The sequence below is a fragment of the Dioszegia hungarica genome (assembly GCF_025882075.1).
Source record: "Dioszegia hungarica strain PDD-24b-2 chromosome Unknown MKK02contig_8, whole genome shotgun sequence".
NCBI classification, from domain to species: domain Eukaryota; kingdom Fungi; phylum Basidiomycota; class Tremellomycetes; order Tremellales; family Bulleribasidiaceae; genus Dioszegia; species Dioszegia hungarica.
Window position 1 is genome coordinate 3,225,711 of NW_026515770.1, and position 27,248 is coordinate 3,252,958.

Here is a 27,248-nt window from a genome sequence, read left to right on the forward strand (position 1 = left end):
CTGCTGCTGCTGTGGGCCCGCGCGGGTGATGCGAGGCTCAACTCAGACACCACGTGGCGGCGACCACCGCGTTTCAGGTTTGCATGAATTGGGTTTGGGGTTGCGTACGCGTGTTGCGTCATAGGTCTATTTCCATTTGAAACAAGTAAGCGGAAGCTAATGAATTCCTATTATAAATCCAATTTGATTAGGATTTCCGGTTAGTTGCGAGCTGTATTGCCGGGCCTAAGAGCAAAGTTCACAACTCGCTGTCTCAAGTCTCTCCTTCACTCTGTCATAGCCAGGCAAGATGACTGTCAGACCGCCGTTGACACCGTTCGGATCAGCACTCGCTGGCGCGCTAGGTGCTGTCTTTTCAAATGCGTAAGTTTGCGGCAAAAGGGCGTATTGGAATGGTCCAGCTGACTGATCTCTAGTGCTGTCTATCCCTTGGACACAGTCAAGACTCGCCTGCAAGCCCTACCAGCCAGCGCAATCGAGGCACCCGTAGTCAGCTCGGAGGCTGCCAGGTCACAAAAGCGGAACGGCAATATACTGCTCCGCCTGCCCAACGCACTGCTGAGACGGCTGCGGAAATGGCAGATGCTCACCATGCTCATCCGGATCTTGCGGACGGAGGGGTTGACCGGGGCATTCAAGGGCTTCACGGCGAATATGCTGAACACATTCTCCATGCGTAAGTCCCGGCTGCTCATCCCTTGTCAGTCTACACAACCTAACTCCGCAGAATTCGCCTACTTCTTCTTCCACACCTACCTCCGTACCGCCTACATCACTCGCCAAACCCGTCTCGCCCGCCCGACCAGCCTCTCTACCCCCGCCGAGCTCGGTCTAGGCGCAGCCGCCGGTGCGCTCGCTCAGATCTTCACTATCCCCGTAGCGGTCATTGCGACCCGCCAGCAACTCTGGGTACCTGCGGTCGGATCAGCCAAGAACGTCAAGGAGCCAAACTTCATCGAGACGGCTCGGGAGGTCATTGCTGAGGGAGGTGTATCGGCATTGTGGACGGGTTTGAGACCAGGACTGGTCCTCACCGTCAACCCGGCCATCACGTATGGTGTATTTGAGCGTTTGAAGACCTGGAGATTGGCCGAGAAGGGCGTAGGAGCCAAGTTGGGCGTGGCGGAGGCGTTCTGGTGCGGCGTGTTGAGCAAGACCTTGGCCACGGTGGTGACATACCCCTACATCTTTGTGAGCGCTCCCAGACTTCCTCAGCGCCAATCCCCTGCTGACTCGAAAAGGCGAAGGTACGGTTGCAAGCAAGACCTACGCCCAAGCCGATCGCCGGCCAAACATCCGGTACCGACGATGCCTCATACGCAGCTATCGCCTCTGCTGAGCCGGCCGAGGGCTCTGCAGTGGTCGGACCAGAAGGAGAGCCCCACGAGAAGGTCGTGCACCGGCCCATCCATCCCGCTCACGCCACGGTGGACCAGCGCGGAGCGATCAGTCTCCTCACCTCGGTGTACAGGGAGAAGGGATTGGCGGGATGGTACCAGGGTCTCGGGGCGCAGATCACCAAGGCTGTTCTCTGCCAGGGTCAGTCACCCCGTGTCTCAGATTGTGACTCCGCTGATGAGGTGCAGGTATTCTCTTTGTCTCGAAGGACCAGTTTGAGGGCCATGCTGCGCTCATCCTAGAGTTCCTCTCGCGCTTGAGATCGCGAGTATGACCTACCTGTCTGTCAGTCTTTGACCCGAGGCGTTGTATGCTATTCTTGAGGATGTCTCTGCCCCAGTATACCCCAAGGGGAGATCAGGTGGTGGGCATCCCTTGTATCTGATCCCCGCTGTACTGATGGTATCCTTTGTCGAGCAAGCAGCTCTCGAGACCGTCGCTGTCTCTCTACTTTGGCCGCTCATCGCCGGGTTCCTTGACTAAGATCACCCACTCACTGACTACTGACTGGCAAAGACGAGCTCACATCGCTAATCATGCTGTACGAGACCAACGCGCGCGTTCACGACAATGGGAGACACCTTGACCTATCGCAGTGTAAGCAGACTTCCATCTGATTCACTGCCATGTCAGGATACAAGCTGACCCTCAGACATCTGCATCGGTCTCATCATCCTCATCTCCTTCCTGCTTCTCATCTACATCCTCTTCGTCCGATGTCGGTATCTCCGCCGACGCACATGCTCGAAATGCGGACAGCGCGTCCAGGTGACCGGGCGGGAGAGGATCGAGGGGTTCTGGCAGCGGGTGTGGCATGATACTTGCTGGCGCGAGCGGACCGGCACGACCGCGGCGGAAGAGGGCAGGGGCGCTCCGAGACGCGTGCACGCGAGGACAGCTTCGGACAGCGGGCAGACATTGGTCTCCCCTCGACGAGTCGGATCATACAAGGGCTCCCCACTGGCTTCGCCTACTTGGACAACCACATCTCCGGCCTCTTATTCTCCCGTCAACGTCACTTTGGGCGACAAGGGCCTTCCATCCGCTCCGGCTTCGACCGCCAGACCGTGTACTGGCAACGCCGCCAGCCCGCCCATCCCTCCAGCCCAGCTCAACCAAGCAGTTTCTCAGATCCGGCATGACACCCCCTTACTATACCCAAACTCCAACTCGGCAGTCGCCACGACTCAAATCCCCCATGCCGGGCCCAACATCCCATACGGCACGCCCTTTCTCATCCTCAATCCACCGCTCCTTCCCCCTCCAAGGGGCACGAGCATGTACGTCGACCCATACATCCCACGTCACTCGTTCAGGACTACAACACCCCCGCGGCAGATGGCTACGATACATGAAGGTCCAGCGCATGCCGTTCCGCCTGTCACGCCTCCTTTGAGGGCTCATGTTTCGCAAGAGGCGGTACCGGTCATGGGGAGTCATACGCTGGGGCAGACGACGCAGATGGGGACTAGCAGAGGGGAGGTACAGGCGGTACTGAGCATTGTGCCTCCAAGGGAGAGCTCGAGAGCTGGAGTGGCGATGTAATGGACCGGAGGGAGGCGGCGAGGATACAGATTGATATGCATTGAATGGCAATAACGACCTAATGAGCGAGCCTAATGTCCGACCCTCTTCATACCTGCATCGTTATATCTATGTAGATCAGCATCAGCCCGATCGCACCAGCTCCTCCGAAATGAACTCACCTGGCGCCCTCCGGCTTGGCCTCCTCTACCAACTTTCTAATCTCCGCCAGCTCCTCCTCATCCAGATCCACCTCCCTCGCCCCAAAGTTCTCCTCGAGCCGCTCCGCCTTCTTGGTCCCCGGAATAGGAATCGCTCCCTGGGCAATCACCCAAGCCAGCGCCAACTGTCCCGGCGAGCACCCCTTCTTTTCCGCGAGCTTCTTGAATTCGTCGACGATACGCATGTTCTTGCCGAGCAGCTCTTCGGAGAAACGAGGGATAGTACGCCTGATGTCACCCTCGGGAAATTGGTCGACGGACGTGAATTTGCCAGTGAGGATGCCTTTGCCGAGTGGGGAGTAGGCGATGATGGTCACGCCGAGCTCGCGCGCGGCGGGGATGAGACCGTTCTGCTCGTGGTCGGTGAACCAGGGAGAGTACTCGATCTGGAGGGCGTCGATGTGTGCGACTGGCCGTCAACTTAGCCTCAGTAATATGAGAGCCATGTTGACTCACTCTTGCAAGCGTTGCGCAAGGTCTCCGCATTACACTCGCTCAGCCCGATATACCTGCACTTGCCCGCCTCCTTCAGCCCCTGCAGCGCCCCGATGGACTCGGCGAGGTCTCGTCCCGGCTCAATTCGGTGGAGATAGTACAGATCCGGCTTGAATCCGAGTCGCTCGATGGACTGGTCGATATACTCCTCAATGTGTTCCTTGGAATTGTCCGCGGCACCGTTACCGTCGAAGGGAAGACCGCATTTGCTAGCGATGAAGAGCTTGTCCCTTGACCCAGGATTTTGCTTGACCCAGTCTCCGATGAGCTGCTCGTTATGTCCTGAGATCAGCACAGTCACATGATTGGTAGAGCTCCCAAGGCGAGATGGGCTGATGTGCTCACCCTTCCCGTAGATGGCGGCCGAGTCCCAGAAGGTGCAGCCGAGGGAGAGGGCCTTGTCAAGGGTCTCGCGCGACTCGGACTCGACAGCAGGCCCGTAGCTCATGCTGAATCCCATGGCTCTGGCTCAGTCAGCTCTGAGCACCTGCTCAGTTGTGCTCTATGCACTCACCCAAAGCCTGGCACGGCGACATCGATGTCTTGGAACTTGAGGGTGCGGACCATGATTGCTAGCGGTAAGCGGTGGTATAGGCGAGGTATCTTTCGAAAGGGTACTACTGCGGGTAGTGAATCTTAGCTGTGTATCGTGGGGGCTCTCTACAGGAGGCAGGCTCTTCCTATATACTCAAGCGCCCTTTCCAGCGGCAGCCTGGAGATGTGGAGGAGTGGAGGCCGAGGCGGTGGAGGTGGAGGAGAAAGCGGGGGGGGATTGTGGAGCTGAGATCTACTGTTGAATATCGGCTAAACCCCTTAGCTTTGTTATGGCAGCGTCGACCTGATCTATTTGGAGCACAAGCTGCTGTTGATCAACTATACTTGTAGATCTGTCGACAGCGACTCCAACTCCCAGCGGCCCCATAGTGCGGGATGGCTCGAGGTTCCACTTCCAACAGCGCCGCAAAACAACGATCGACCCTTCCCGCGGCGGCAGAGGGCGATGGATCGAGGGCGAATTTCCCCCTCATCCCGGAGGCTGACGAGAATGTCGAGCCTGGTCCGCCTAGTCCTGCTTCGAAGCGGGAGGCAGTCCGCAGACGCTCGGCGCACTTCGCGGGCTTAGTGCTAGCAGCTATGGTGGGGTGCCTGATCCGACTCGGGCTAGATGCGATGGCTGCTTGTGAGCTTTTGTGCCCCAGAGATTTGGCACATCGCTGAATGAGCAGATGACGGGCAAATCATCTTTGCCTTGGCCTGGGCTCAGGGAGTGGGATGTGGGATCATGGGGCTGGCTTCCTCTCGCAAGGATGAGATCACAGGCTTGTAAGTGGCCTGATCATCTCTGAGGGTACCCAGCTGAGAGGACAGCTACCCTCCGCTGTATACCTTTATTACTACTGGTCTTGCTGGATCCGTGACCAGCTTCTCTGCGTGGATGCTGGACGGCTACCAATCATTCAGCAACTTTGGCGGGTATCAACGCAGCGGGTTCCATAGCGTGAGTCCTGTTTCGTCCGACTCAGTACCCATCGCTGATGGTGTAGAGTGTTGATGGCTTTGCGTACAGCTTCGCAACTATGGCAATAGCTATTGGCTGTTTATACTGGGGCGAGCATGTGTCGCGGTGTCTACCATCTATATCTGATATCCACCGACATCTTCGACGGCCCGCTCGTCCCGCTGCATCCGAAAAACTGCCAACGGCCACCCCTCGCGGATCGTCCTCGACCACATCTTCCGCTGGATCCCACTCCCACTACAGCCTCCGACCCCGTACCCAACTCATACTCGACTATCTCCTGCTCCTCTCCGCTGTCCTCTGCTACCTCATCGCCCTCCTTGTCTACTTCCTCGGCCCCTCGTCCTGGCGGCTCAAAGCGACCTTCCCCATCCTCCTCTCCCCTCCCGGCGCGATGCTGCGCTTCTACCTCGCAGACTTCAACTCCAAGGGCCCCTTCACCGGTCGCTTTCCCCTCGGTACATTCGTCGCCAACATTGGCGGTACGCTGCTCATGGGCGGGGTCTACGCGGCGGAGTTCCTGCCCTCTAGTCAACGGTCGGGCGTGCAGTGCAATGCGCTGTGGGCGATTCAGCAGGGCTTTTGCGGATGCCTGACCACGGTCAGTACGTTTGTGCTAGAGAGTCAGAGCATCAAGATGAAGCGGTGGACATGGGTGTATGTCGGGAGCAGTGTTGTGCTGGGGCATCTGTGTATCTTGGCTACGTTTGGGGCGGCGAGGATGGCAGGAAGGCTAGGGGAGAGCATCTGTAGCGCATAGATCATGGGTTAGTTATCTCTTGTACTTTCCAGACCTCGTGTTGAGCTCGTCATGCGGCTGTTCTCTTCTGTTCTGACGATGCGCCATCCCATGCCATGGACGACGCCCAGAACGATTCAAGCGCGTCGCTGCAGCAAAGCCTAGCAAAGCGATTGAGTTTGGGCTGCCGTAACAGCGATGAAGCGGTGTCCAAGCAAGCAAGCATGGACGCGACTGTCTGTTGCACCTGTATCAACATCATCTACATCTTAATCTCGACAACTTGCGAGTGACCGCACCACTCTCGCTCACCCGTCCGTGCAACACAAACAGCGCAGACTGGAAGACCTGCTCGAAAGCGCCGAGGTCCGGCATCCATCGCCCACAGGCGAAGAAGAGAAAGGACCGCGCACGCGAGCTTGCTTCGCACCCCTGCGTGTAGGGCGTCACCGCAGCCGCAAGATCAGGCAGGATGGCGGACACGTTCAGAGAGTTCGGTAAGGGACTGATAGATCCCAAGTACTGCTGTTGTGGTGAGTTGGCTGCTGCTGGCTCTGCTGCAGGTGCGACGAGCGACCCCAGCTGATCCTTTAGCGGTCCCCCTTGTCAACTTTGGGATCTATGCGATCATGGGCGAGCAGTTCATACTGGGTATAGGAGCTGGGATTGCTGCTATTGCGACACCAAAAGGTCAGCTTTGTCCTTCGCTAGCTCCACTCGGGCGCTTGAGCTGATCTTAACAGTGTTGGGAGCGTCCTTCCCCTCCTTCGCGACCTTCATCTTCGCCATAACCTGCTTCATCGTTGGTGGTCTACAGCCACTAGGCTTCATAGGCGTGATGAGAGTGAGCGGCCATCTGTATTGAAGTGTCTATGATAGGCATGAATTGAAGCTGACAACCGCAGGAAAAGACCAAGACGTTCAAGACGTATATCTGGCTCGACCTCCTCGCCCTCATCGCGGCTTTCTCAACCTCTGCAGCGCTCATTATCGTTTCTGCGCTGAACCACAAGAGCGCAGTCACTACTTGTATCGTACGTGGTCTCCCACGCTGACAGCCATTGGCGCAAGCTTGCTGACTGACCTGCAGGCCAACTACTACAAGCCAAAGTCCACTGCTAGCGCGTCGGCGACCACTATGCTCACGCAGCAAGCTCCCCTCATTTGCAACCCCTTCGCATGGGCTGGCATTGGAATCATGGGCGGGCTGTGGGTCGTGCTCTTTCTCCTGCAGATGTACTTCATGTAGTAAGTCCTCCCCATCCGCGCCTCGTGAGCTCACCGCTAATCCTCAGCCTCACGCGCCTATACTCGAAATCACAAGTGTCCGATCACAAGCTGTACCATTCGGTCTACTCGGAGAACCCCGAGGCGTTCACCATGTCGATCCTCCAGTCCAAGCGATACAACCCCAACTCAGTCTACTCGGCGGGTCTCGCCCGACCGCCCACTATGATGCGCGACGACGTCTGGGACGCTCGGGGCAGCATGGACAGCCAGCGGAAGGGTGCGAACCCCGAGGAAGTGGAGGAGTTGCGCCAAGGAGGGCAGGCGCCTCATCTGAGTCAAGGCGGGCCGGGACAGTACGGCTATGGCGGACACCAGCAGCATGATCGGGGAGAGAGCTATGCGTCTGCGGTGTATGATGGGGGACGGTATGATGATGCGGGCGGAGACCATCGGCGGTCGGTGTACAACTATGGGGAGCAGGGGTATGCGCCAGGAGGAGGCGGGTATGGCCATCAGGACCAGGGGTATGGGGGTTATGTCGAGCCGCCGCAGGAAGCGCGGTATGGGCGGGACCCGGGGCCGACGCCGGAGCTTAACCAGTATCATGCGGGTCAAGGAGTCGGCTTTGCTGGCGGAGGCGGACTGGACCGGCCTGGAGCCGTGCAGAACCATCCAGGTGAGTAGTAGACATTGGGCTGTCTGGTCGCGGGCTGATCTCGCACAGCTGAAGGCATGTTTGGTAGGAAGTCTCCGCGAGGGTACCGATGATATCCTCATGGCGGGTAGAACGAGCAGAGCAGTCGGCGGGATGTAGCATCACGATATGTATCGGCATCTGTGCATCTGCTTAACATTACTTTCGTCTACAAAGGATATGGCCCTGCTTTTCTCTTCTTCTCAGATCGCCCCACAAGTCACCGCCCGCCGTCAGCGCCAAGCAGAGCTACTACTGGTTCAAGGAAGCGCTCCATAAAGCACCAACGAAGGTGAGAATCTGCACAAGTCAGCTTATTTCCGGCGATTCGTGCGCGTGATGCCAGCTTACAAGCCTTGGCCGCACGTCGACGATATCTTCCGGAACGAGGAAGATCAGAGCACCCATCTTTCTCGCGATCGAAATAGCCAGCTTCGCTGAGATGATCAGCTGTGTTCCTCGTCATGCCAGAATTCACAGCTCACCATTCTGCCTCTTGCTCTCATACTCGCTGCCATCATCCACCAGCGCGTAATCCACAATACCCGGCCGCACCCCATTCAACAGATCCAAAAAGAACACCCCGTTGCTCAAGCTCGGATCCTTGAAGCTCCGCATCGTACTGCTCTTGCCTCCCTTCTTGACCGTCTCATTGGCCCACTTGACCATATCCTGATCCGTCACGCCCTTTCCATTCTTGCTAATCTTGGCAAGTGTCTGGTTGATGCTCAGACGCATAAGCTGCCATACGAGACCGAGAACGAGGGTGCGGGTGCCGTCGACAATGTCGGCGCCTTGGATACCGACCATGTGCATCCCGTTGGACTTGGCGAGGTCGACAGAGTAGTTGGTGTTCTCGACGGCTTTGAACCGGGAGAGTTCTTGTCCCTCCTTGGGCTTGGAAACGCGTCGCCAGATCACTGAACCGGGAATGACCTTGTCGAAGCCTTGTAAAAGGATGTAGCCGTCCTAGCATGTCAGCTCTCCCGCTCTGCCTGCCTGAGGCACCTCTATTAGACTCACCTTGAGGTCCTCGAACAAGTTGTACACTCCGGGCTCCACATCCAGACTGTTCAACCACAGCGTAAACACCCTCGCCTCCCTTTCTCCCTCTGCATCAAAGTCTTCAATCTCTGGTGGGGCCTCAGTGGCCTCGAGCGGTGCGAGTCCCGGCCATGTGTTGAACAGGTTGGCGACGAACGCCAAGTTCAACTTGGGGTTTCCAGCGACGAGCGAGTTGGGTGTGAGGAAGCGCTTGCACCCGATCCGGTCGGCGTTGTTGAGGATCTGGTCGGCGCGTTTGAGGAGGTCGCTGGTTTGCATAGGCGCCATGGAGCACTCGTCCGGTTTGAGCTGGTTGAGGAGGACAGTATAGTTTTCTCCGTCCTTGACGTCGTTGGAGAAGTTTTGTACTCTGCTGATCAGCTTGACACCCAAAGCAGAATTGAGTCACTGACCTGCGCTTGTGTCCCGCAGCCTTCAAATGGTAGTTGAACCACCGAAGCAGAATCTGATCTGGCGGCAACCTCAAGAACTCCTCCAGCGTCTCCCCATCATCCAGCAAGCGATACAGCTCCGGGTGGATCTTGATGTCGATCTTACTCAAGAGACCCCTCCGAATGATCTGCCAGATCAAGCCGAGGATGAGATGTTCCTTCCCCTCCTGGAGATCGTCCGAGCCGATATTGACGACCGAGCATCCGATACCCTTTGCCGAGGTGATGACGATGTTGTTGTTTTCGGTCATCTGGAATGCGTTGAGTGCGCGCGTCTTTCCGCCCTTGGCAGATGCTTTGTTGAGGACTCGCTCGTCGATCGTATCGGGTACCGAGTCGTTGATGAGCTTACACAGAATCAGACCGTCTGCAACGGTCAGCCCTTGAAGTGCGACGAAGGGGCTTGTGTGAGCTTACCCCTGCATTCGTCAAACAGCTGCATGGTGTCGGATGGAATGGGGAGGATGTGGCCAATGTCCTTATCGCCAGCAAGAACCTGCACGTCAGCGTCGTGCCTCAGCCGAAAGAGCGATACTCACCCCGTTGATGTGGTCGGTGAACGACGTCCGCTCATCCTCGTTGATGGTGTGACTCGAGTTGGTTCCTGCTGTGCCCTTAACTGAGATCTTTCCTTTCGTCGTCTCGAGCCTTGCCCCATAAGCTGCTGCTCACTGCACGACAGTGGTGAGGGAGTAGCTTACAGAGGCTGGTTCTTCCCTGCCTTCAGTAAGGAGTGCAGCTGTACCCAATCCTCCACCTCGATCCGACCTGCCGAGTCGACGTTGACATTCTTCAGTGTCTCGCGAGCCTTCCTCATCAGCCTATGCCAAGAGACTCGACGCCCTGATGGACCAGCGTAATTTGTCACTCACCGAGTCATAGTCAGCATCTCCGGATGACTGGAGAGCCTGGATGACCGCCGCCTTATCGAGCGATCCTCGCTCCTCCACATCGATTTGTCTGCCCCACATCAGCCTTATCCTCGTCTTTCTCCCTCTATCCTTCCGTCGATGACTCGGCCCACATCTCCTCCCCAGGAGGGCAGACGCACTTGAATTTGTTGATGAGGTCAAAGATCTCGTCCTGCTTGAACTCGGGGTACTTCTTGCTAAGCCTGATCGCCTGCATCTTGTTGCTCGATTAATCTGACGGGATTGTTAGAGCGGGAGAATTAGTCTGAGAGCTATACGAAGCTATGTGATATGGATAGATGCAAGCTGTAGTTAGCTGTGCTGATGCTGAGCACATGCAGTGACCGAGCTCGAGGCGGAGGCGGCGCCGTGGCTTGGGAATGACGTAGCGTCAATACAGTAAGGAAAGTTTGATCCCGCTAATGAGAATTGGACATTTCTATTATAAAGCGTCCGGGTGGTGGTTGACTGGTTGGAACGATCTCCAAAGTGCTGCAGTCACTTGAGACCACGCCTGTGCGCCTGGAGCAGAGTTCAGAAAAGATGCTTCGACATGCCTCCGCCCTTCTACTCTGCCATCACCACATCCTCTTCCTCCTCATCCTTCTTGACCAGCCCCAGCCTATCCGCCTCAATCTCCCGACTCCGCTCCGTATATCGATTCGGGTGGCTGACCGTCTCCCCGTCCTTGCCCAGCCCATCCCCCTTCTTCAGCCCATGCGTCACCTCAAACACCCTCGTGCACGCAACATGGTAGTGTGAATTCTTGACCGAATCGAGGATATCCCGCATTTCGGCCGAAGAGCGGTCGAGCGTGGGGTAGGAGGATACGAGGAAGGTGGCGAGGTTGTCGGGGGAGAAGTGGCGGAATGGACAGCCGTGCGAGTCTTGCGTGCCGGGCTGGTTGGTCGTGAGAATCTGTTGACAGCTGCAGGAGTCAGCTGACCTGTCGCGCAACACCTGCCGGCGCTATGAAGCTCACCTTTTTGGTGGATAGTTGGCTCGCTTCCCTTCCTGCCCATACGAGTGGCGGATATTGTAGCGATACTCCTTGTTGAACTTATCGTCCGTCATACTGGACCCATACATTCTCCGCCAGAATATCACGGCCTCTTCCAAAGGCAGCCCGATCCCCTGCCTACATCAGCTCCTGGCCCGCTATACCTAAAAGCCACCTGCTACACACCTTGAGGAACAACCCCAATTGAAGCCGCCCGAAATGCTTCATATGGTGATCCCGCTTCAACCGCTCGTAGAGATTCCGCATACATGGCGAGAAGTGTTTCCGAGCGAGATCGTCCACCATCTCGGCTGTGACGGCGGCCCCAGAAGTTCCGTCTGCGGGTTGATAATCGCCAGCAGCGAGACCGGAGAGGAAGGACGAAGCGAGGTGGTCAATGACGGGTCCGAGACGCTCGTCCTCGTCTAGCCGCGGGAGGTTTTTGGCGGTAAGCTTGTATATCAGCTGTGTGTCTTGATGACGCAGACGGATGCCGACAATCAGCTCACCTCGAGTGCTGTCTCTAATCTGGCCGAGTATGCCTGTAAGACCAAGCTGATCTGCGAGCTGTTGGGGACATACGCCATCCCGCCTTTGACAAAGACTCGCCGACTGCCGATTAGGTCCGGAACGGTATACCAAGGGACCTGCACTCGTTAGCTCCCATACTTTACTTCGGATCCCACCACGTACCTTGTTCCACTTCTCCGCGTTGAACGCATCGTTCTTCTTGCTTTCCTTACCCCATGGCATACATGCCATCAGGTCTTCCCTCAACTCTTGCTTCTCCGTAGGTCCCACTTCCTCCCAATTGAACTTCATCGACCGAAGGAACGTATTCCGTTCATTCAGATCATCAGAAGTGAAGCGTTCGCGGAAGAGCGAGAGCTCGGACCGGATGAATCTCGCACGAAGGTCCGGACTACATTGTTAGCATTGGATACTGCGGTGATGTGAAGATCAAGAGCGTACCTTCTGCTGAACGCCAGCCGTAACACCCAATGCCCTATCTCATCCCTTCTCCTCTCTTCTTCCAGATTGGCGCTTCTCGCCGAGTTGCTATTCAAGGGCAAGTGTGCTTTGACGTAGGTAGCGACAGCTGCGCTGAACTGCGGCGCCGGCAGCGACCGATGATTGAGTGATTCGATATGCGCCAGTACACGAAGGCGATCTATAGCGCATGTCTCGAACTCTTCCAGAGTAATGTCGAGGACGGGCGGACGGTCGTAGCTGCTCGTAAGCCCCGTCTTGCGTCGGTCACCGGAACACCTACAAATTCAAGCGGTGAGGGTAGCGCGAGGGTGTTGATGCTTCTGATGCTTTTGAGTGCAGCTTCACATCTGAAGTGGATGCTGAAGCTGTGACGTTCCTACCGCCTATCTTTTCGGCCTTGAACATGTTGTCTGCGTAGGCTTAGCAGGGTACTTGTAGGATGGGTATTCGCAGAGTGCAAGGTCGCGAAATCGCCTCCCTCGACGCGTCAATCCAACGCGTCAATAGATGCCGTAAACTCCATGCCAGCGGACATCGCCGTGCATCAGCATATACCGTATATTCCTCAGGTCCTCCACGATGGCAGCCAAAAGGTATAGGTTACAGCTTAGATCTTACCTTACCCCTCACCTCACCATGCGCAACTTACACATCTACCTCTCAGCGCTCTCAATCCTCCACCCAGTCCTTGGCATCCGCCATGGCTCGTCAGAATTACGGGACCTCGAAGCCTTTCCCAAATTCGAGGTTCAATTCCTGAACCACCTCCCTGTCGCTGAGAGCGAGGCAAAGCGGAGTCAGTCGGAAGGGATCCGCAGGGAAGAGGAGTGGGTGCGCTTCAGACCAGGCTCGCCGGGTATGCAGCAGCTAGGGGACGGATCGGCAGATTGGGCGCCAGCTGTAAGCTTCGTCATACGCTTTCTGGCTGCCGCGGAGCTGACGACAAAGGAAGCAGAGCGGCTCGAGCTCATCCGCATGGCATTGAAGAACCCGGCGTCGAACGAGACGCAGCCATACCTCTGCCTCATGCCTTCTGCTTCGAAACGGGCGGAGCAGAATGTCCAGGCCGAGGTGGAGCCGGTGCATGAGGAGATCGATCCGTTACAGGCTTGGTCTGCCCTGAGCCATCTGGAGGGGAAGTGCCTATATGCCAAGCAGGGTTGGTTCACCTATGCGTGAGTATCGCCTCGCTGGCAGCCATGATATGACAACCTGATCTGATGCTCCAGGTACTGCCACGACTCTCACCTTCGTCAATTCCGCTCAGCACCCCATACACACCCCCACCCTCCAGGCGGTTACGTCCCAGAGGAAGACCCCACTTACGATGCCTACACCCTCGGGCAGGCCCGCCCTTCTCCTCGGAAGCAAGCTCGCTCCTCCCTCCCTCAAGCCAAAGCAGCGCAAGCTCAAGCTGGCAAGCCCAAGGCGGACACTCCAGTAGACGGCGGTCATTCCGTCGATCGGGCCGATTCGGTAGCCCACCCCTCCTCCGCCATCTCTTCCTCCTTGAGCGGCGCAAATCGCTATCTCGTACAAAACTGGTCAGACGGGACACGGTGCGACAAAACGGGCCGGCCACGCGAGACGGAAGTGCAATTCCACTGCAGTATGACGACCAATGACCAGATCTACCTGATCAAGGAACTGGCTATCTGCCAATACGTCCTGATCATCCACTCGCCGCACCTCTGCTCTCTGCCGGGGTTCCGGCCGGAGAAGGTGGATGTGGAGCCGGCGGGCATCCAGTGTCGGCAGGTTATGAAGGATGAGGAGTACCGCGCATGGCGGGAACGAGAGGATCTGGGGGAGCTGCCAAGCCTCCGGCCGCCGGGATTGGAGGCGGAGTCGACGATTGGCGGGGATATCGCGGATAGCGAGGGACCGAGTCTGAAGGAGTTGCTCAAGAAGGCGTATGAGAGCAAGCAGGCTCAGCTGGGCGGGGCGGGGTCCGCCAAGGACGCCGTGCGCGGCAGTGGGGACCAAGCAGACGTAGCAGGACGCGAGCAGGAAGTCATGTTCATCTCGATCGAGGAGGACGAGGATGGCAATGCGGCGATGGTGCTCGATACGGAGGCGATGCTGCAGACCATACTAGGGGAGGCGAAGACGGAGGTCCAGGCGGCGATACAGGCGGCTGGGGAGGGCGGGCACGATTTGGCGGATAAGGAGAGGGAGATGATCATCAAGGCGGTGAGAGAGTTCTCGGGCCGGACAAGGGCATCGAAGGGCAAGGAGGGGGATGACGAGTTCGATGAGGCAAGAGTAAGGGACGAGTTGTAGCCATTTGATTTGCATTTATATCAAGAACCTGAATATCCCTTCCGCTCACCTATCGGCATTATACTTGATATCCTTCTTTTTCCCTTCTCTCGTCTACAGGACGAAATCGCTTCCTTCAGTACATGTTCGAGTAGTCATAATCCGTGATCGCCGCCCCTTCCGCCCCCAATGTGACATAGTACAGCCTCGTCTCGGCGCAAATGACCATCCGCCCCTTGCCCGCGAACTGGAAGTTGGCCGATCCCTCGCCAAGGTATATTTTGCCCAACAGGATTCCTGACGGGTTCCAGACGTGGACACCGTCCCCACATCCCGCGTACACGTTCCCGGCCGAGTCGCAGTGGACTCCATCGGGGACGCCAGAGTCGATATAGGCAAAGGTTTGGCGGTTGCAGAAGCCACCTGCGGAGTTGACGTCGTAGGCGTAGCTGTAGATCAGCTTCAGGCAGGAGAGCTGGGAGTCGGGGTCGAGGAGGACTTACATGGTAGCGGGACGAGTGTAGTTCCAGCCCCAGAATCCGGCGTTGGCTCCGGTATCGGCGACGTATGCTCGTGATCCATCAGGCGAGAAGGTCAGACCTGAAGGGCGTCAGCGGTATTGCGGTACTGCCTGGTCAATGTCGACAAACCATTGGGCAGGTTGAAGCCGTCCGCGACGACACCTACCGCACCCGTCCCCTCGTTGAACCTGTACACCTGGTTCGGCAGTCCAGGGGGAGGGCGGAAGTTCTGGAGATACCCATAAGTAACATCCGTGAAGTAGAGCTCCTTGTTGCGCGGGTTGACCGCGACGTCGTTGAGGGAGCTGAACTGTCGGCCAAAGTAGTTGTTCAGGATGACTAAATGGTCAGCATCATTCTCATGAGGTGATAGAGTAGACTCACCCTTGGTCTCGTACGGGGGAACCGGGTTGACTTGATACAAAGCCGAGGGGACATCAGGACCTTGCCCTTCGCCCGTAAAGACGATCTGGCCCTTGTAGTTGATCCCACCTATGCCATCAGCTCAGCCTAAGAAGACGTGAGGTGAAGGGCTCACCGTTGGGATTCACGACCTGCTTTGTGGTATTGACCACCTGGACAGTGACCTGACCACTGACATTCCGGCTTGAGCCAGCCGCAAGTGCCTGCCCGACCTGACCCAAGTTCACCTTTTGCACGATAGCTGACTTGTTGAGACCGGTCCCAGCCGCCGGAGCTCCCGCATTCTGGACGAAAAAGACGTCGTCTGTGGGTGGATACCAGACGACCGCTTCGTGGAAGAGGGGATTGCCTGACGTTTGGGCAATGATGGTCAAGCTGGGGTTGGAGCCGATGATGGAGAGGAAGTCGGGGTGGTAGACGTGGAAAGGGCGGTCAATGAGGGATTGCCTGGTAGAGTTGGGGGGGATGAAGAGCTGGGCAGGTCAGTATCAGGGGTGCGCAAGGGCAAAAGGAGGGAGGCTCACGGAAGTCCCGTTGAAGACGGTCGACGGAGGGACGGAGCTCAACACATTGTTGGCTCGCAGATCGATATACTGCGCCTGAGAAGGGAGGTCATTCCACGCAAGCACACCGGCCGAGGGCTGAAGGTATGTGCGGAGCAGTACACCTAACAGGAGGACGCTGATGGAAGTCATGGCGATTAGAGTCGAGCGATTGATGGGCGTTCTGCGAGGACCGGCGGAAGGTTGAGTGAGGACGGAAGGAGGGACCTTGCGGGTGGGGCTCGCCATGCCCTGTCTAAATATAGCTGCGAGCTCGACCCCGGTATGGCTCCGTATCAGTCGGTCAGGTGACTGGTACCGGGATGATTTGGCCGGTGACATGCTAAAGAGGAGCGAAGCGGGAAGGGATCGACCCGAAGAGAGACGCTATACCCGAAGTGGGGTACTCGTAAGTGGGGAGTCCGAACGGTAGTAGCCGGTAATGTGTCTCATGCTGAGCTCTGAGGCAGTCAAGGACCGTTGGATGCTGCAGGACTGGACGAGGTCATAAGGAAGGGCAACCAAGAACCGGGTACAATCATACTGTTACAACAGGTGGTCCAAGATACAGTAGTCTACTGGACTTAAGTAATTTGCCAGAGTCTCCAATTCCCCTGTAGATGTCTCTTAGCCCCGTACAGCAGCGCCGCGCTGAAGAGGGCCACACCCCCGCAAAAGCCTATACTGATATAGTACGCCTCGGCTCCTTGTCTCCCCAACGTGCCCGTCGAGTGCTGGAGGAGCGCAATGGCTATTGGCTGACCGACCAGCGCCGGAAGGACGAGGACCAGCCAGAAGATCGCCATGGCCGACTGGAGATCTTTGACGCCTACGACCCTGGCAGCGATAGGCGTTGACGCAGACCAGATTGTGCCGCCTGTTACGCCCTGGATAAACGCAAAGACGGCGAGGACGGCGAATGAGCGCGCGGGTAGCCAGATGCAGAGTGTGGAGAGGCCGCAGGCGATATAGCAGACGATGGTCATGTTGATCCGGCCGCCTTTGTCGAGGAGAAAACCCCACGCGGGTCGGCCGATCATTTGGCCAGCGGAGAGGATGGATTGAAGGGCGGCGCCTTGGCCCTGAGAGAGGCCGAGTGCGGATGTGGCGAAAGATGCGAGGGAGTAGATGGCGATAAAGTAGGCGATCACTGGCTGTCAGCTCGGACCACTCCAAGCAATAGTCCGATATGGTAATGTGATGACTTACTCGCGAAGAAGGCCCAAAGCAGTACCCAGACGAAGCCAGGGTGCACAAACCACTTGGCCTCATAAGGCGCTGATCTCGCCCCGACGGCCTTATGCCTCCCCCTCAACAACGCTATTGCGGGGAACAACACCGCAGCCGATATACCCCCATTGATGATCAACGCCCACTTGACGCCTAGTCGCGGGTTCTCGAGCGCCGCACGAGTTGTGTTGGCCAGGACGAGACCGCCTAGGCCTGAGCCGGCCGCTGCGAGGCCTTGGGCGAGAGCGAGGCGGGTGTCGAACCAGTGTGCGAGAAGAGGGAGGGAGGGAATGAGGACCAGTCCAAGACCTGACAATCAGCTAAGACTTTCAATCGTGGAGTTGAGCGGACACACCTGCTCCAAAGACCAGGCCTTGACAGACGAGAAATGGCCCGAAGCTGGTCGAAATCCCAGCTAGGCACTGGCCCAGTACGACCAAACTAGCACCTGAGAAGTCAGCTCTCGTACTATGTGGAGACAGCGCTGGACTCACCGATGAACAAGGACACCCTGTAGTTGGTTCTTTGCGTCAACCAATTCGCCAGCGGTGCGAGGATCAGCGCAGCGGCGACGCTCAGTCCGCCAACCCAGGCATAGTCGAGGTCCGAGGCGTTGAAGTAGTTGTTTTGAAGGTAGTACGCCGTGAAGACTCCATAGGTCGTATTGTTACCTTACACGATCAGTCTGATCCCCGTCAGAAGTCGAGCAGGTGAAGGCAGAACTCACCCCAGGTGACAGCGTTCGAACAGAGAATACAGACAGCAACGACCCATCCATAACCCCCATTCGGTATGACATCTACTTCTTGTGGAAGCTCAGCCGTATGGATGTCTTCTTTGGCGCTATCTGGGAGCGGTATAGGCTCGGAAAGGCCAGTAGCCGCAGCGTTGGTGCTCTCGACAGGGGCTGATCGGGCTGTCGACATTTTGCGAGCGATCAGCAATCATGCGCGATACGATGCGACGTTCGAGTAGGACGTGCAGCTGCCGACGTCCTTGCTTATGCTGTCGGGCGCGCTCTCGAGGGTGTAGGCAACTCGAGCCTGAGCTACATGAAGGACAAACAACAGCAAGAAAGCTAGGGCTATTTTCGAGTCACTTGAAAGAGTGCCGGCAATCTCGGCTGTGTGCGTTGGCGGGGTGGGGGATGTCAGCAGAGGTGGCTGTAAGTGGCAGACTTGTGAATGCGATCTGAGGCAGCAGGGCAAGTGTAAGGCAAGTGCATCGCCACTTTAAACACTCATACTCGTCAGTCGAAGCAAATAGAAAGCAGGCATGCACACGATTCTCGCCCCCGCCCCCGCTGCTGCAATGCGCTAGGTCTTCTGCCACACCTTCCAGCTCCCCTGCTGCACATGGCGCTTGGCCCCGTACAGCAGCGCCGCACTGAACACTGCGACGCCTCCGCAGAACCCAATGCTGATGTAGTACGCCTCCGGCCCGTCCCTTCCCAGCTTGTTCCGCGAATACTCGAGCAAAGCGATGGCGATGGGCTGTCCAGTCAGAGCTGGGATGACGAGCACGAGCCAGAAGATCGACATTGCCGACTGCAGGTCCTTGACGCCCACGATCAGAGCTCCGATCGGTGTTGAAGCTGCCCATACGGTCCCGCCGGTGACGCCCTGAATGAAGGCGAATACCGCGAGGACGGCGAACGAGCGAGCGGGAAGCCAGATGCACAATGTCGAGAGGCCGCAGAGGAGATAGCAGCGAATCGTCATGTTGAGTCGGCCGCCTTTGTCGAGAAGCCATCCCCAAGCTGGTCTACCGAACATCTGACCAGCGGCGAGGATGGACTGTAGCGCCGCGCCTTGAGTCTGGGAGAGGTTTAGGGCGGAAGTGGCGAAGGAAGCAAGCGAGTAAAGGGCGATGAAGTAGGCGAGCGGACTTACTGGAAAAGAAGGCCCAGAGCAGAACCCATACGAAACCCGGGTGAACAAACCATTTCGCCTGATATGGTACCGACCGTGCGCCCACAGCCTTGTGTCGGCTCCGTAGCAAGGCAATGAAACGGGAAGAGCACCATCCCCGAGATCCCACCATTGATGATCAAAGCCCATTTGACGCCTAGCCTCGGATGCTCCAGGATTGCCCGCGTTGTGTTCGCGAGGACCAGACCGCCTAGGCCTGAGCCCGCCGCCGCCACGCCTTGCGCGAGTGATAAGCGGGTGTCAAACCAGTGTGAGAGAAGCGGCTGCGAGGGTACAAGTACGAAGCCAAGACCTGAATGATCAGCTGTATTCTACACAAGCGGTAGTGAGGACTTACCAGCACCAAACACGACGCCTTGGCAGACAAGAAACGGGGCGAAGCTGGTACAAAGTCCCGCCATGCATTGGCCGAGAACCACGCAGGTCGCGCCTGAGTATCAGCTCAAATATCACAGCGCCATGCGAGAGGTGCTCACCGATGAGAAGCGCGACACGATAGTTGCTGACCTGCGTCAACCAATTGGCAAGCGGCGCGAGCGAGAGAGCGACAGCCACGCTCAGGCCCCCAATCCAGGCGTAGTCGTGAATCGAGGCGTTGAAGTAGTTGTCTTCGAGATAGTAGGCGGTGAAGACACCGTACGTCGTGTTGTTTCCTACTTTATCAGCATATGCCATCAAGGTCAGAGAACCTGCCGAGCTCTACGCACCCCAAGTAACAAAGTAACAGCACTGGAGGCGAGGATACAGGCAGCGATGACCCAGGCGTACCCTCCATTCGGCACGCGGTCGGGCTCAACCTTCGGCTCATCGCCGACTTCCGGTGTGGAGCCTGGCGTATCGGCGGAGGGCATTCTCTGTGGAGAGCTTTCGGGCTTGAGAGGCATTGTCAGACGAGTGATAAGTGATAAGTGATGAGTGATGAGTGGGAAGAAGTGAGAAAGTGTGATAGAAGAGGCAGACGTCTGAGACTGGGCATGGTGTGTGCGTACGCCAACGATCCCATAGCCCCGTTATAGGAGAAAGGAACGGCGTCGGAGTATCCGCATCGAGTTTCAAAGCTCGAGGGGCAAGATGTGAAAGGAGTAGAACGGTCGAGGCTCACCAAAGGGCTAAACCCCATAAACGATCGCCGCCGAGCCGGCAGGTGGTGCATGACGGACTTTACCATTTCATCCCTTGAACTCGTACAGCCCCTTTCGGTCGACGGCTTCAAACTCGTACTGGTCCAGTACCTCGCCGTCGATTCCTGGATATGTCATCTTGGCCTCGAACTTGTCGCCGGCAACAACAGCCCCCACGCCGGCTGGGGTACCAGTCAGGATCAGGTCACCCTCCTGGTAGAGTCAGCTCTGTGCCGGAGATGGACGACGATTTTGGCGAAGTAGAGACGTGACGTACCTCGAGCTTCATGATACCTGACACAAACGAGATCAAGTGGGGAACGTCAAAGATCATGTCCTTTGCCGTGCCGCTCTGCTTGACAGCGCCGTTGATTGAGAACTGAAGACCGACCTGAGCGATGTCGGTAATCTTTGCTTTGGGGATGAAAGGGCTGCAGATCAGCGCCAGTCGGCTTAAGGCTCAATTCGGGCTGGACCTACCCGATAGGGCAGAACGTATCAAAGCCCTTAGCAGCGGACCAGGGGAGACCCTTCTTCTTGACAGCATCCTGGACATTCCGAGCAGTAAGATCCACCGCAAGTGCTATCGAGTCAGCTGAGTGGCAGTCTGAAGTGAAGACTGCATAGACGTACTGTAGCCAGCGATGTACGAGTCCGCTTCTGAGATTGGGATATCCCTTCCGTTCTTGCCAATGACCACACCAAGCTCCACTTATAGCATCAGCGGGGAGCCTCTCACTGGATCGCATTTTACACTCAAAGCTCACCTTCGTGGTGCATCACAACGCCCTTGGGGATCTCGACCGGTCCTTCTCCAGGGGAGATGAACGACGAGGTAGGTTTCAAGAAGAAGAAGGGTTCTGGCTATGTCAGCTGGCGGCCGGCGTCGGAGCGTTATCAGCTGACCTTTTGGGATGGCGTTTCCAAGCTCCTTAGCGTGGTCCGCATAGTTGCGACCAATCGCAATGATCTGCAGGGCTGGTCAGCTCCGTTAGACGACCGCTGTTGGACCGTGAACTCACCTTGCGACCCGTACGGAGGAAGTTTGACATGTTTTCTCGTGCTTTTATTGTACCAATCGTTGGTCAGAGGTAGAGTCAGTCAAGTTGAGACGCGTGAGCTTGCTGAGATATAAAACGTGGTGGGTCGAGCCATAGCGGATGGCTTGCTTGCTTGCTTGCGGTCGAGCGAGCGACTCGAGACCGAGCCGAAGAGATCCGATCCGACGGAAGCCGAAGCCGCTCACTCGCTGCGTCGCCACGTTTTAGGTTGATGATTACGGCATGCTCAAGAGGAACGCGCTTGATCACCAGCTGCAAGCTTCAGCGAAGCCGCAAAATACTTCACCTTGTCTCATCACTCATCAAAGGTCCTTCGATCGCTGATTACCGCCTTATACACTATAGAGCAGCTCGCAGGATCCATCAGAAAGCCTGCCAATCATGGCAGAATCCGACGAAGCGACGAGCGCGCTGAACAGCATCGTCTTTGGCAGTGTGAGCTGCCCCCTCGCACTTCCTTCTAGGGACATGAGCTGATGGCACAGGTTGCAGGGATGACTGCCAAGGTATTCGAGCATCCCTTTGACCTGGGTATGTCTGATATTCATGCTCAAATTCAGGATGAGAGCTTGACTGATCATCCCAGTCAAGGTCCGCCTGCAGTCCCAGCATACCGACCGCCCATTAGCCTTCACAGGTCCCTTTGACTGCTTCAAGCAGACCTATAATCACGAAGGACTGAAAGGGTTATACAGAGTGAGCTCGCCGATGCTTCACTAGTAAGGGTATGTGAGCTGACATCCAGGGTATCTCCATGCCCATCCTCGGTGCCGCCGCCGAAAATGCCACCCTCTTCCTCGTATACAACAAATGTCAAGACCTCATCATTCGATTAAACCCTCACCCGACCACGGCGCGTTCGGCGGATCCGATGTCGGGGTCTAGGCTGGCGGACGAGGCGCACATGTCGGAGAAGAAGAAGGGGAAGCGGCGGGAGCTGAGTAACGGGGAGTTAGCTATGGCTGCTGCGGGTGCGGGTGCCGCTGCTAGCTTTGTCCTGTGAGCACTATACAGCAGAGCAGGAAACACCAAGCTGATGTGCAGCACCCCTATTGAACTCATCAAGTGTCGGATGCAAGTGCAGATGCTCGCTCGGGAAGAAGTCGCCGTTGCGACGCTCGGCTCCGCCGCCGCTAGCTCCAGCTCCAGCTCAATACCTCCCGCCCTCCCCAAAACACTACCACCCCTCCAAGGCCCCGTCGCACTCGCTCTCGGCACTCTGCGCGCACACGGATTCCGCGGTCTCTGGCTCGGTCAGACCGGTACGCTCCTACGGGAAACAGGCGGTTCCGCAGCCTGGTTCACGACCTACGAAGTCGCCGCCAAATTCTTCATCGCACGGCGGCAAAAGGCGCTCGATAGCACCCCCTCGCTCGAGAGGCGGACATTGACCAAGGGCGACTTGGCAATGTACGAGCTTATGATGTCGGGCGCGATGGCTGGGGTCATGTACAACGTGACGCTCTTCCCGGCCGATAGCGTCAAGTCGGCGGTGCAGACATGGGCGGAGCTCAATCCGGATAAGCCTAGACTGGGATTCGTGGCGATGGGGCAGAGGATATGGCGGACGAGAGGGCTCAAGGGGCTGTATGCGGGGTGTGGGTTGACGGTCATGCGGAGCGCACCGAGCTCGGCGATGATCTTCTTGATCTACGAGACATTGATGCAGAAGTACAGCGGGTGGCTGGGGTAGGCGATGCTGGGAGGAGTGGGTGAGAGAAGGGCGCCGTGTGGGTATAGACAGTAGAACTGTAGATCCGTAGACTTGTATCCCGACCTCATCATGTATATCTTTACCTTATCCTCGGACGGGACGCCACATCCAGAGGCACCTAATACATTGTCCAGACTATCAGATTTCTTTTGATCACCATCATTCTTTCCTCCTTTCCCTCTTCCGCCCATCCTCTTCTGTCCCTCCAGGAACCACCTCCAACACCGTCCCCATCTCACTCGCCGTGCTCCCCTTCCTCGTCGAGTCCTCCTCCACCTCATACCCCGACCCGGACCCCGTGCCTGACCGACGCGGCGTCACCTCGAGATCCCCATCGCCTTCACTCTCCTCGCCTATCTCACGATCCAGCGAATGGCCTTCCGGGATAGCAGGGATGAAGGAGGTCGTAGGTGTCCGATTAGACATTCTCGATCGGGTCTGGCTGTTCCCAAGCCCTCCTCGATCAGAGACTGGAATACCGCCTCCACTCCGGGTCGGGGCGTTGACGCCTGCCTGCACGGAGCCGCGAGATGAGAAGAGACCGCGAGATCCTTGACCGATGGCGCGCAGTGCGCCAAGTGCGGAGCCGGTACCGGCGTTGCTTCCGCCGGCGTTGCGAGACCCCGAGGGGGTATTGAAGGTGCCCTTGCGCACACGTTTCCGGACGACTCGCTTGGTGCTGCTCGTCAGCTCATGCTTGGCTTAATGGTCCGCGAGTAGGTGACTTACTGCCACTCTACCAAGCCGTAGATGAGGGCGTCCAAGACACCCTGAGAAAAGATGAACCATCTAGATAGCGCCCGAAGCTCTATTGGCGGTGATCCAGCAAAGTCATCTGGACCGGTCAGCTCCCAGTCCATATCTTCCAGTAGCAGTCACGTACAGATGATCCGAACCAGAGATACTGAAAACAACAAAACATACTGTTCTGATCAGCTCATCCCTGCATCCGTAGACGTCCGACTTACACCAAGAGGGAACCACAACATCAACAAAGCAGTCTTTCGATTCAGATAGCTCGCCATGCTCTCCTCGACAAATTCCACCTGATCCTCCACATGCGAGCGGGACGGATCCGCCGCCGGCGCCGAAGCCTGCAGCATCCGCATCAGATCCCAGTCATCATCGCCCTCCTCCTCTCCGTCCCGATCTTCCTCGTCGCCCGTCGCCGACCTCTGGTGCTGCCTTGGTCGAGAGGTGGACTGGCTGCTGGTCGCAGCCGTTCCAGGGTAGGGGTATCCAGCCTTCTCCTCCTCGATTTGGCTGCCATTGGGCGTGGCTGCTAGCCGACCGACATCGTTTTGTATGGCGCCCGACCCGCGACGGGAATTGGAGGCCGTGTCTGGCACTTCCGGCTCCTCTGTCACACGATACTCGAATGCAGAAACGGCTGACGGCTTGCGGAACCGCTCGACCCGTTCCCCAAGGGAGGAAGATACTGACCCCTGCCGGTCCGCTGGGGCCGTCTGCCATACGTCCCCGGCATTATAACGTGTCTGCGTGGGCGTGCGGTCCGGACCGACATCCCCGTGCAGCGAGGGTGGCTCAAAGTCATCTTCCGCCGTGGGCGGGAAGGCGCCACTTGCAAAAGTAGCGGACTTTGGCGAGCCGGGCGGATCTCGCGATGCAGTCGATACCGAGCCGAAGTTTGACCGCGCGGTCGGCGGCGGCGAGGATGACGACGTGACGGATGGGCGATGCTCGCCACCCCTTGTCCTGCCCCTTTCCCTATCATTCTTCCCCATCCCTTTCCATCCACTCCAGATCGAGCTCGTCTCCTTGCGTAGCTCGTTGCTTCCTCCCCCGGCCGAGCGTCCACCGAATCGCTCTCCGTCAACGTGGAAGATGGGCAGTTGGACCTGCTCCCATGGGGCCGGCTCGTCCGGCGTAGAAGGGGGTGTGGGGAGGTGATATGGTCGCGTAGGCGCTCCGAGGCTAGACTCGCCAGTCGACCGCAGGCCTGCAGGTGTAGCCTTAGATCTAGCGGACGGCACCTCGATCCGTACGCTCTTTTCGTTTGGGGGATGTAGCGGTCCCTTGTCCGAGCTATCTGTCCCCTTTGATCCCGCCCGACCCCGACTGAGGAGCGCGGCGAGATTGCGGCTGCGAAAGATGTAGTGTGCGCGGGATTGCGGCTTGGATTCGTACATCTCGCCATTGGAGGAGTCGGAGAACGAAGCGCGGATACGGTCGGGCCGGCGGAGGAAGACAAAGAGGCGGGCGTAAAGGATAGTGATGAGAAGCATGACCGTCGCGCTGGTCATCAGCTTCGCTTTTAAAGGAGGCAGAGGACATACCGAGGTATAAACTGAATAAGCTCTCCGTATAGGCCAGAGTTCTGGCCGTAGTAGCAGATTCCTCCGTTCGGGAAGTATCCGAAGACGAAGTATCCGATGATACCCATGGCAGCCGCGATGACCCAAACAAGGAGCCACAGGTAGTACCATCTTCGTTCGAGCCAAAGAGTTGCGGGATGTAAGGGCTGCGAAGGATCAGCAGGTCACGCAGCAAGAGTGGGACATGCCGTACGTAGATGAGGATCATATATGTTGCGATGGCGAGGATGAGAGTCCATAAATGTTCCGTCCAGAGCACGACGACGAGGCAGTATCCTAGCCCGCTACAGGCGCCTGTGCCGGCCTCGAGGGGTTTGCCAGAGAGGACCAAAGAGGTTCCGACGATGCCGACGAGCCCGAGTATGAGGTCGGAAAGGACGAGGGACTGGACGATCCGCATGCGCGTTGTCGCTGGCCGACCTTTGTACTCGAGCCAGAACATCGACGCGAGGATGGAGAAGGAGCCGATAACAGTGAAGATCTATCGAAGATTAGATTGCGTTTCACATCGCGTGGAACTTTGACTAGACCCCCTTTATCGGCAAGGGACAAGGGTGAAAGGGGTCCGAGCGCGATTGCGATCTGCAGAGTGGGGGAACTTACAAGTATGACCTCATCAACTATACTGACCCATCGAAAGTTCCTGAGTAGGTCTGCGGCGGTCGTTGAGCCCGCCCCGGACTGTCCTATGGCCCATGGATCGGACGCTTCGCCAGTGGCCGCATTGGTCTGCCGCGCAACCCAAGAGACGGCCGCGAAGACTTTCGACGTCCCGCCCATCCCGCGTCCGTTTTTCGTTTTCCGCCGCCACGCGTTATGTCAAGTGCATGGCTCTCACCGATAGCACGGCGCTGGAAGGCGGGTTGGCGGTGTTGAAGAGGTGATACGATGAAACGAAGTGAGAACAAGCGATGCCGCAGCGAAGCGCGTCGGCGAGGGACAAGGGTGGAGCGGAAGCGGTGACGTTGATCGCTCGCAGCGTAAATAAAATCCCCAGCGAGGCGGGTTTGGTCGGGATGATCTACCGACAAGACAACAGTAGACCACCACAGAATACCAGTCGAGCAGAATTTGGAAGGGCTGTACACAAAAGAGATGTTGTTAAATTTGACAGACCAAGCAATTGACTTGGCCAAGGGCCGAGATGACTCTGGCCAGCAGGCTTCGGTCGAGTCTTCTCTCTGTCTCTGCTTGTGGATTAAAGTTTGAAGAATACGGCACGTCCGGCACGATCGGAGACTTGTGGCGGAGAATTTCGCCGTTGGTGGCGTTCTCTCGCCCGCTGATATCATGCATGCGGCCGAACAGCGGACTTCAGAAGGTTTGTTGACAGTCTTTTCTCTCGACACCATATGCTGGTACGTTCGATATCTTTTGGCTACCTCGACCGCTCGCAAGCCCGTATACAGTAGAAGTACTGTACATACTGCCCTTCGCTTTCAGCTCGCAGCGCTTGGCTTTCGGCCTCTGTCAGGCCGAAGGCACGCAGCATTTCCAACATCTCGTAAAAGGTCTCGGCCCGGCCTTCGCACCACGCTGCTGGCTGACGCGCGCGACGCGCTGACAGCTGCGCTGACATGACAAGTTGCAGCAGGTCGGCATGCCTTTGGGGACGATGTGAGTCTGGCTGTTTAGAGAGCAGATACAATAGGTGCTGTACTGATAGCTGTACCGCGTACTGATCTCTGCCAAGGGAATCCAATCCGTCACTGTGCTGCCACGGTCGACTTTGACGAGCTTACAACATGTACATCGGCCGCCAAGTACTGGCGATATATTAGGGGATGAGACGACTGGAGTCTCGTATGGGTACAATACAACTCGTGGCGAAACCCTTCACCTCCCGCATCATCTCGAAGTGGGACAGCGCGAGCAGGAGTGGGTCCG

The 27,248-nt window shown here is 57.3% G+C and overlaps 14 protein-coding genes across 14 annotated transcripts; 6 read left to right on the forward strand and 8 right to left on the reverse strand.

The window, feature by feature from the left end:
- Positions 1 to 289: 289 nt before the first annotated feature.
- MKK02DRAFT_44962 (adenine nucleotide transporter) lies at positions 290 to 1,672 on the forward strand (the record flags this gene model as incomplete). The annotated part of the gene is made up of 5 exons (XM_053093169.1): positions 290 to 363; positions 417 to 676; positions 728 to 1,191; positions 1,242 to 1,539; positions 1,587 to 1,672. The coding sequence occupies 5 exons, from the start codon at positions 290 to 292 to the stop codon at positions 1,670 to 1,672; spliced, it is 1,182 nt and encodes a 393-aa protein (XP_052946034.1).
- Positions 1,673 to 1,934: 262 nt separating this feature from the next.
- Positions 1,935 to 2,943, forward strand: MKK02DRAFT_44963 (uncharacterized protein; the record flags this gene model as incomplete). Its single annotated transcript, XM_053093170.1, has 2 exons — positions 1,935 to 1,995; positions 2,051 to 2,943. The coding sequence occupies 2 exons, from the start codon at positions 1,935 to 1,937 to the stop codon at positions 2,941 to 2,943; spliced, it is 954 nt and encodes a 317-aa protein (XP_052946035.1).
- Positions 2,944 to 3,014: 71 nt separating this feature from the next.
- MKK02DRAFT_37073 (NADP-dependent oxidoreductase domain-containing protein) lies at positions 3,015 to 4,205 on the reverse strand (the record flags this gene model as incomplete). The annotated part of the gene is made up of 5 exons (XM_053089553.1): positions 3,015 to 3,051; positions 3,105 to 3,552; positions 3,600 to 3,920; positions 3,984 to 4,102; positions 4,153 to 4,205. 5 exons carry the CDS (start codon positions 4,203 to 4,205, stop codon positions 3,015 to 3,017), a joined length of 978 nt encoding a protein of 325 aa, XP_052946036.1.
- Positions 4,206 to 4,568: 363 nt separating this feature from the next.
- MKK02DRAFT_25436 (CrcB-like protein-domain-containing protein) lies at positions 4,569 to 5,917 on the forward strand (the record flags this gene model as incomplete). The annotated part of the gene is made up of 4 exons (XM_053087040.1): positions 4,569 to 4,818; positions 4,865 to 4,961; positions 5,007 to 5,136; positions 5,183 to 5,917. 4 exons carry the CDS (start codon positions 4,569 to 4,571, stop codon positions 5,915 to 5,917), a joined length of 1,212 nt encoding a protein of 403 aa, XP_052946037.1.
- Positions 5,918 to 6,368: 451 nt separating this feature from the next.
- MKK02DRAFT_44966 (uncharacterized protein) lies at positions 6,369 to 7,940 on the forward strand (the record flags this gene model as incomplete). The annotated part of the gene is made up of 7 exons (XM_053093171.1): positions 6,369 to 6,429; positions 6,491 to 6,586; positions 6,640 to 6,740; positions 6,802 to 6,930; positions 6,987 to 7,144; positions 7,192 to 7,802; positions 7,870 to 7,940. 7 exons carry the CDS (start codon positions 6,369 to 6,371, stop codon positions 7,938 to 7,940), a joined length of 1,227 nt encoding a protein of 408 aa, XP_052946038.1.
- A 132-nt stretch (positions 7,941 to 8,072) lies between these two features.
- Positions 8,073 to 10,444, reverse strand: MKK02DRAFT_37074 (putative Fimbrin; the record flags this gene model as incomplete). Its single annotated transcript, XM_053089554.1, has 10 exons — positions 8,073 to 8,120; positions 8,172 to 8,257; positions 8,306 to 8,789; positions 8,844 to 9,234; positions 9,278 to 9,683; positions 9,734 to 9,812; positions 9,856 to 9,964; positions 10,018 to 10,124; positions 10,189 to 10,276; positions 10,368 to 10,444. The coding sequence occupies 10 exons, from the start codon at positions 10,442 to 10,444 to the stop codon at positions 8,073 to 8,075; spliced, it is 1,875 nt and encodes a 624-aa protein (XP_052946039.1).
- A 350-nt stretch (positions 10,445 to 10,794) lies between these two features.
- On the reverse strand, positions 10,795 to 12,625 carry MKK02DRAFT_25070 (eukaryotic and archaeal DNA primase, large subunit-domain-containing protein; the record flags this gene model as incomplete). The annotated part of the gene is made up of 7 exons (XM_053086981.1): positions 10,795 to 11,155; positions 11,210 to 11,361; positions 11,414 to 11,680; positions 11,737 to 11,874; positions 11,921 to 12,149; positions 12,200 to 12,457; positions 12,501 to 12,625. The coding sequence occupies 7 exons, from the start codon at positions 12,623 to 12,625 to the stop codon at positions 10,795 to 10,797; spliced, it is 1,530 nt and encodes a 509-aa protein (XP_052946040.1).
- A 231-nt stretch (positions 12,626 to 12,856) lies between these two features.
- MKK02DRAFT_25908 (uncharacterized protein) lies at positions 12,857 to 14,503 on the forward strand (the record flags this gene model as incomplete). The annotated part of the gene is made up of 3 exons (XM_053087112.1): positions 12,857 to 13,120; positions 13,169 to 13,395; positions 13,450 to 14,503. The coding sequence occupies 3 exons, from the start codon at positions 12,857 to 12,859 to the stop codon at positions 14,501 to 14,503; spliced, it is 1,545 nt and encodes a 514-aa protein (XP_052946041.1).
- Positions 14,504 to 14,618: 115 nt separating this feature from the next.
- On the reverse strand, positions 14,619 to 16,121 carry MKK02DRAFT_25585 (levo-lactonase; the record flags this gene model as incomplete). The annotated part of the gene is made up of 6 exons (XM_053087062.1): positions 14,619 to 14,931; positions 14,986 to 15,082; positions 15,133 to 15,342; positions 15,388 to 15,495; positions 15,542 to 15,899; positions 15,951 to 16,121. The coding sequence occupies 6 exons, from the start codon at positions 16,119 to 16,121 to the stop codon at positions 14,619 to 14,621; spliced, it is 1,257 nt and encodes a 418-aa protein (XP_052946042.1).
- A 431-nt stretch (positions 16,122 to 16,552) lies between these two features.
- MKK02DRAFT_26455 (UM00103-like protein) lies at positions 16,553 to 18,124 on the reverse strand (the record flags this gene model as incomplete). The annotated part of the gene is made up of 5 exons (XM_053087195.1): positions 16,553 to 17,118; positions 17,178 to 17,507; positions 17,554 to 17,646; positions 17,693 to 17,869; positions 17,926 to 18,124. 5 exons carry the CDS (start codon positions 18,122 to 18,124, stop codon positions 16,553 to 16,555), a joined length of 1,365 nt encoding a protein of 454 aa, XP_052946043.1.
- Positions 18,125 to 18,514: 390 nt separating this feature from the next.
- MKK02DRAFT_44972 (UM00103-like protein) lies at positions 18,515 to 19,980 on the reverse strand (the record flags this gene model as incomplete). The annotated part of the gene is made up of 5 exons (XM_053093172.1): positions 18,515 to 19,089; positions 19,176 to 19,421; positions 19,467 to 19,559; positions 19,606 to 19,782; positions 19,833 to 19,980. The coding sequence occupies 5 exons, from the start codon at positions 19,978 to 19,980 to the stop codon at positions 18,515 to 18,517; spliced, it is 1,239 nt and encodes a 412-aa protein (XP_052946044.1).
- A 318-nt stretch (positions 19,981 to 20,298) lies between these two features.
- MKK02DRAFT_44973 (putative mitochondrion protein) lies at positions 20,299 to 21,302 on the reverse strand (the record flags this gene model as incomplete). The annotated part of the gene is made up of 7 exons (XM_053093173.1): positions 20,299 to 20,463; positions 20,528 to 20,681; positions 20,731 to 20,833; positions 20,884 to 20,961; positions 21,018 to 21,110; positions 21,157 to 21,220; positions 21,273 to 21,302. The coding sequence occupies 7 exons, from the start codon at positions 21,300 to 21,302 to the stop codon at positions 20,299 to 20,301; spliced, it is 687 nt and encodes a 228-aa protein (XP_052946045.1).
- A 503-nt stretch (positions 21,303 to 21,805) lies between these two features.
- On the forward strand, positions 21,806 to 23,004 carry MKK02DRAFT_27389 (putative L-ornithine transporter; the record flags this gene model as incomplete). The annotated part of the gene is made up of 4 exons (XM_053087339.1): positions 21,806 to 21,842; positions 21,898 to 22,007; positions 22,057 to 22,310; positions 22,356 to 23,004. The coding sequence occupies 4 exons, from the start codon at positions 21,806 to 21,808 to the stop codon at positions 23,002 to 23,004; spliced, it is 1,050 nt and encodes a 349-aa protein (XP_052946046.1).
- Positions 23,005 to 23,184: 180 nt separating this feature from the next.
- MKK02DRAFT_44975 (uncharacterized protein) lies at positions 23,185 to 26,141 on the reverse strand (the record flags this gene model as incomplete). The annotated part of the gene is made up of 7 exons (XM_053093174.1): positions 23,185 to 23,704; positions 23,755 to 23,860; positions 23,909 to 23,948; positions 23,994 to 25,281; positions 25,323 to 25,507; positions 25,555 to 25,842; positions 25,965 to 26,141. The coding sequence occupies 7 exons, from the start codon at positions 26,139 to 26,141 to the stop codon at positions 23,185 to 23,187; spliced, it is 2,604 nt and encodes an 867-aa protein (XP_052946047.1).
- Between the last annotated feature and the right edge of the window lie 1,107 nt (positions 26,142 to 27,248).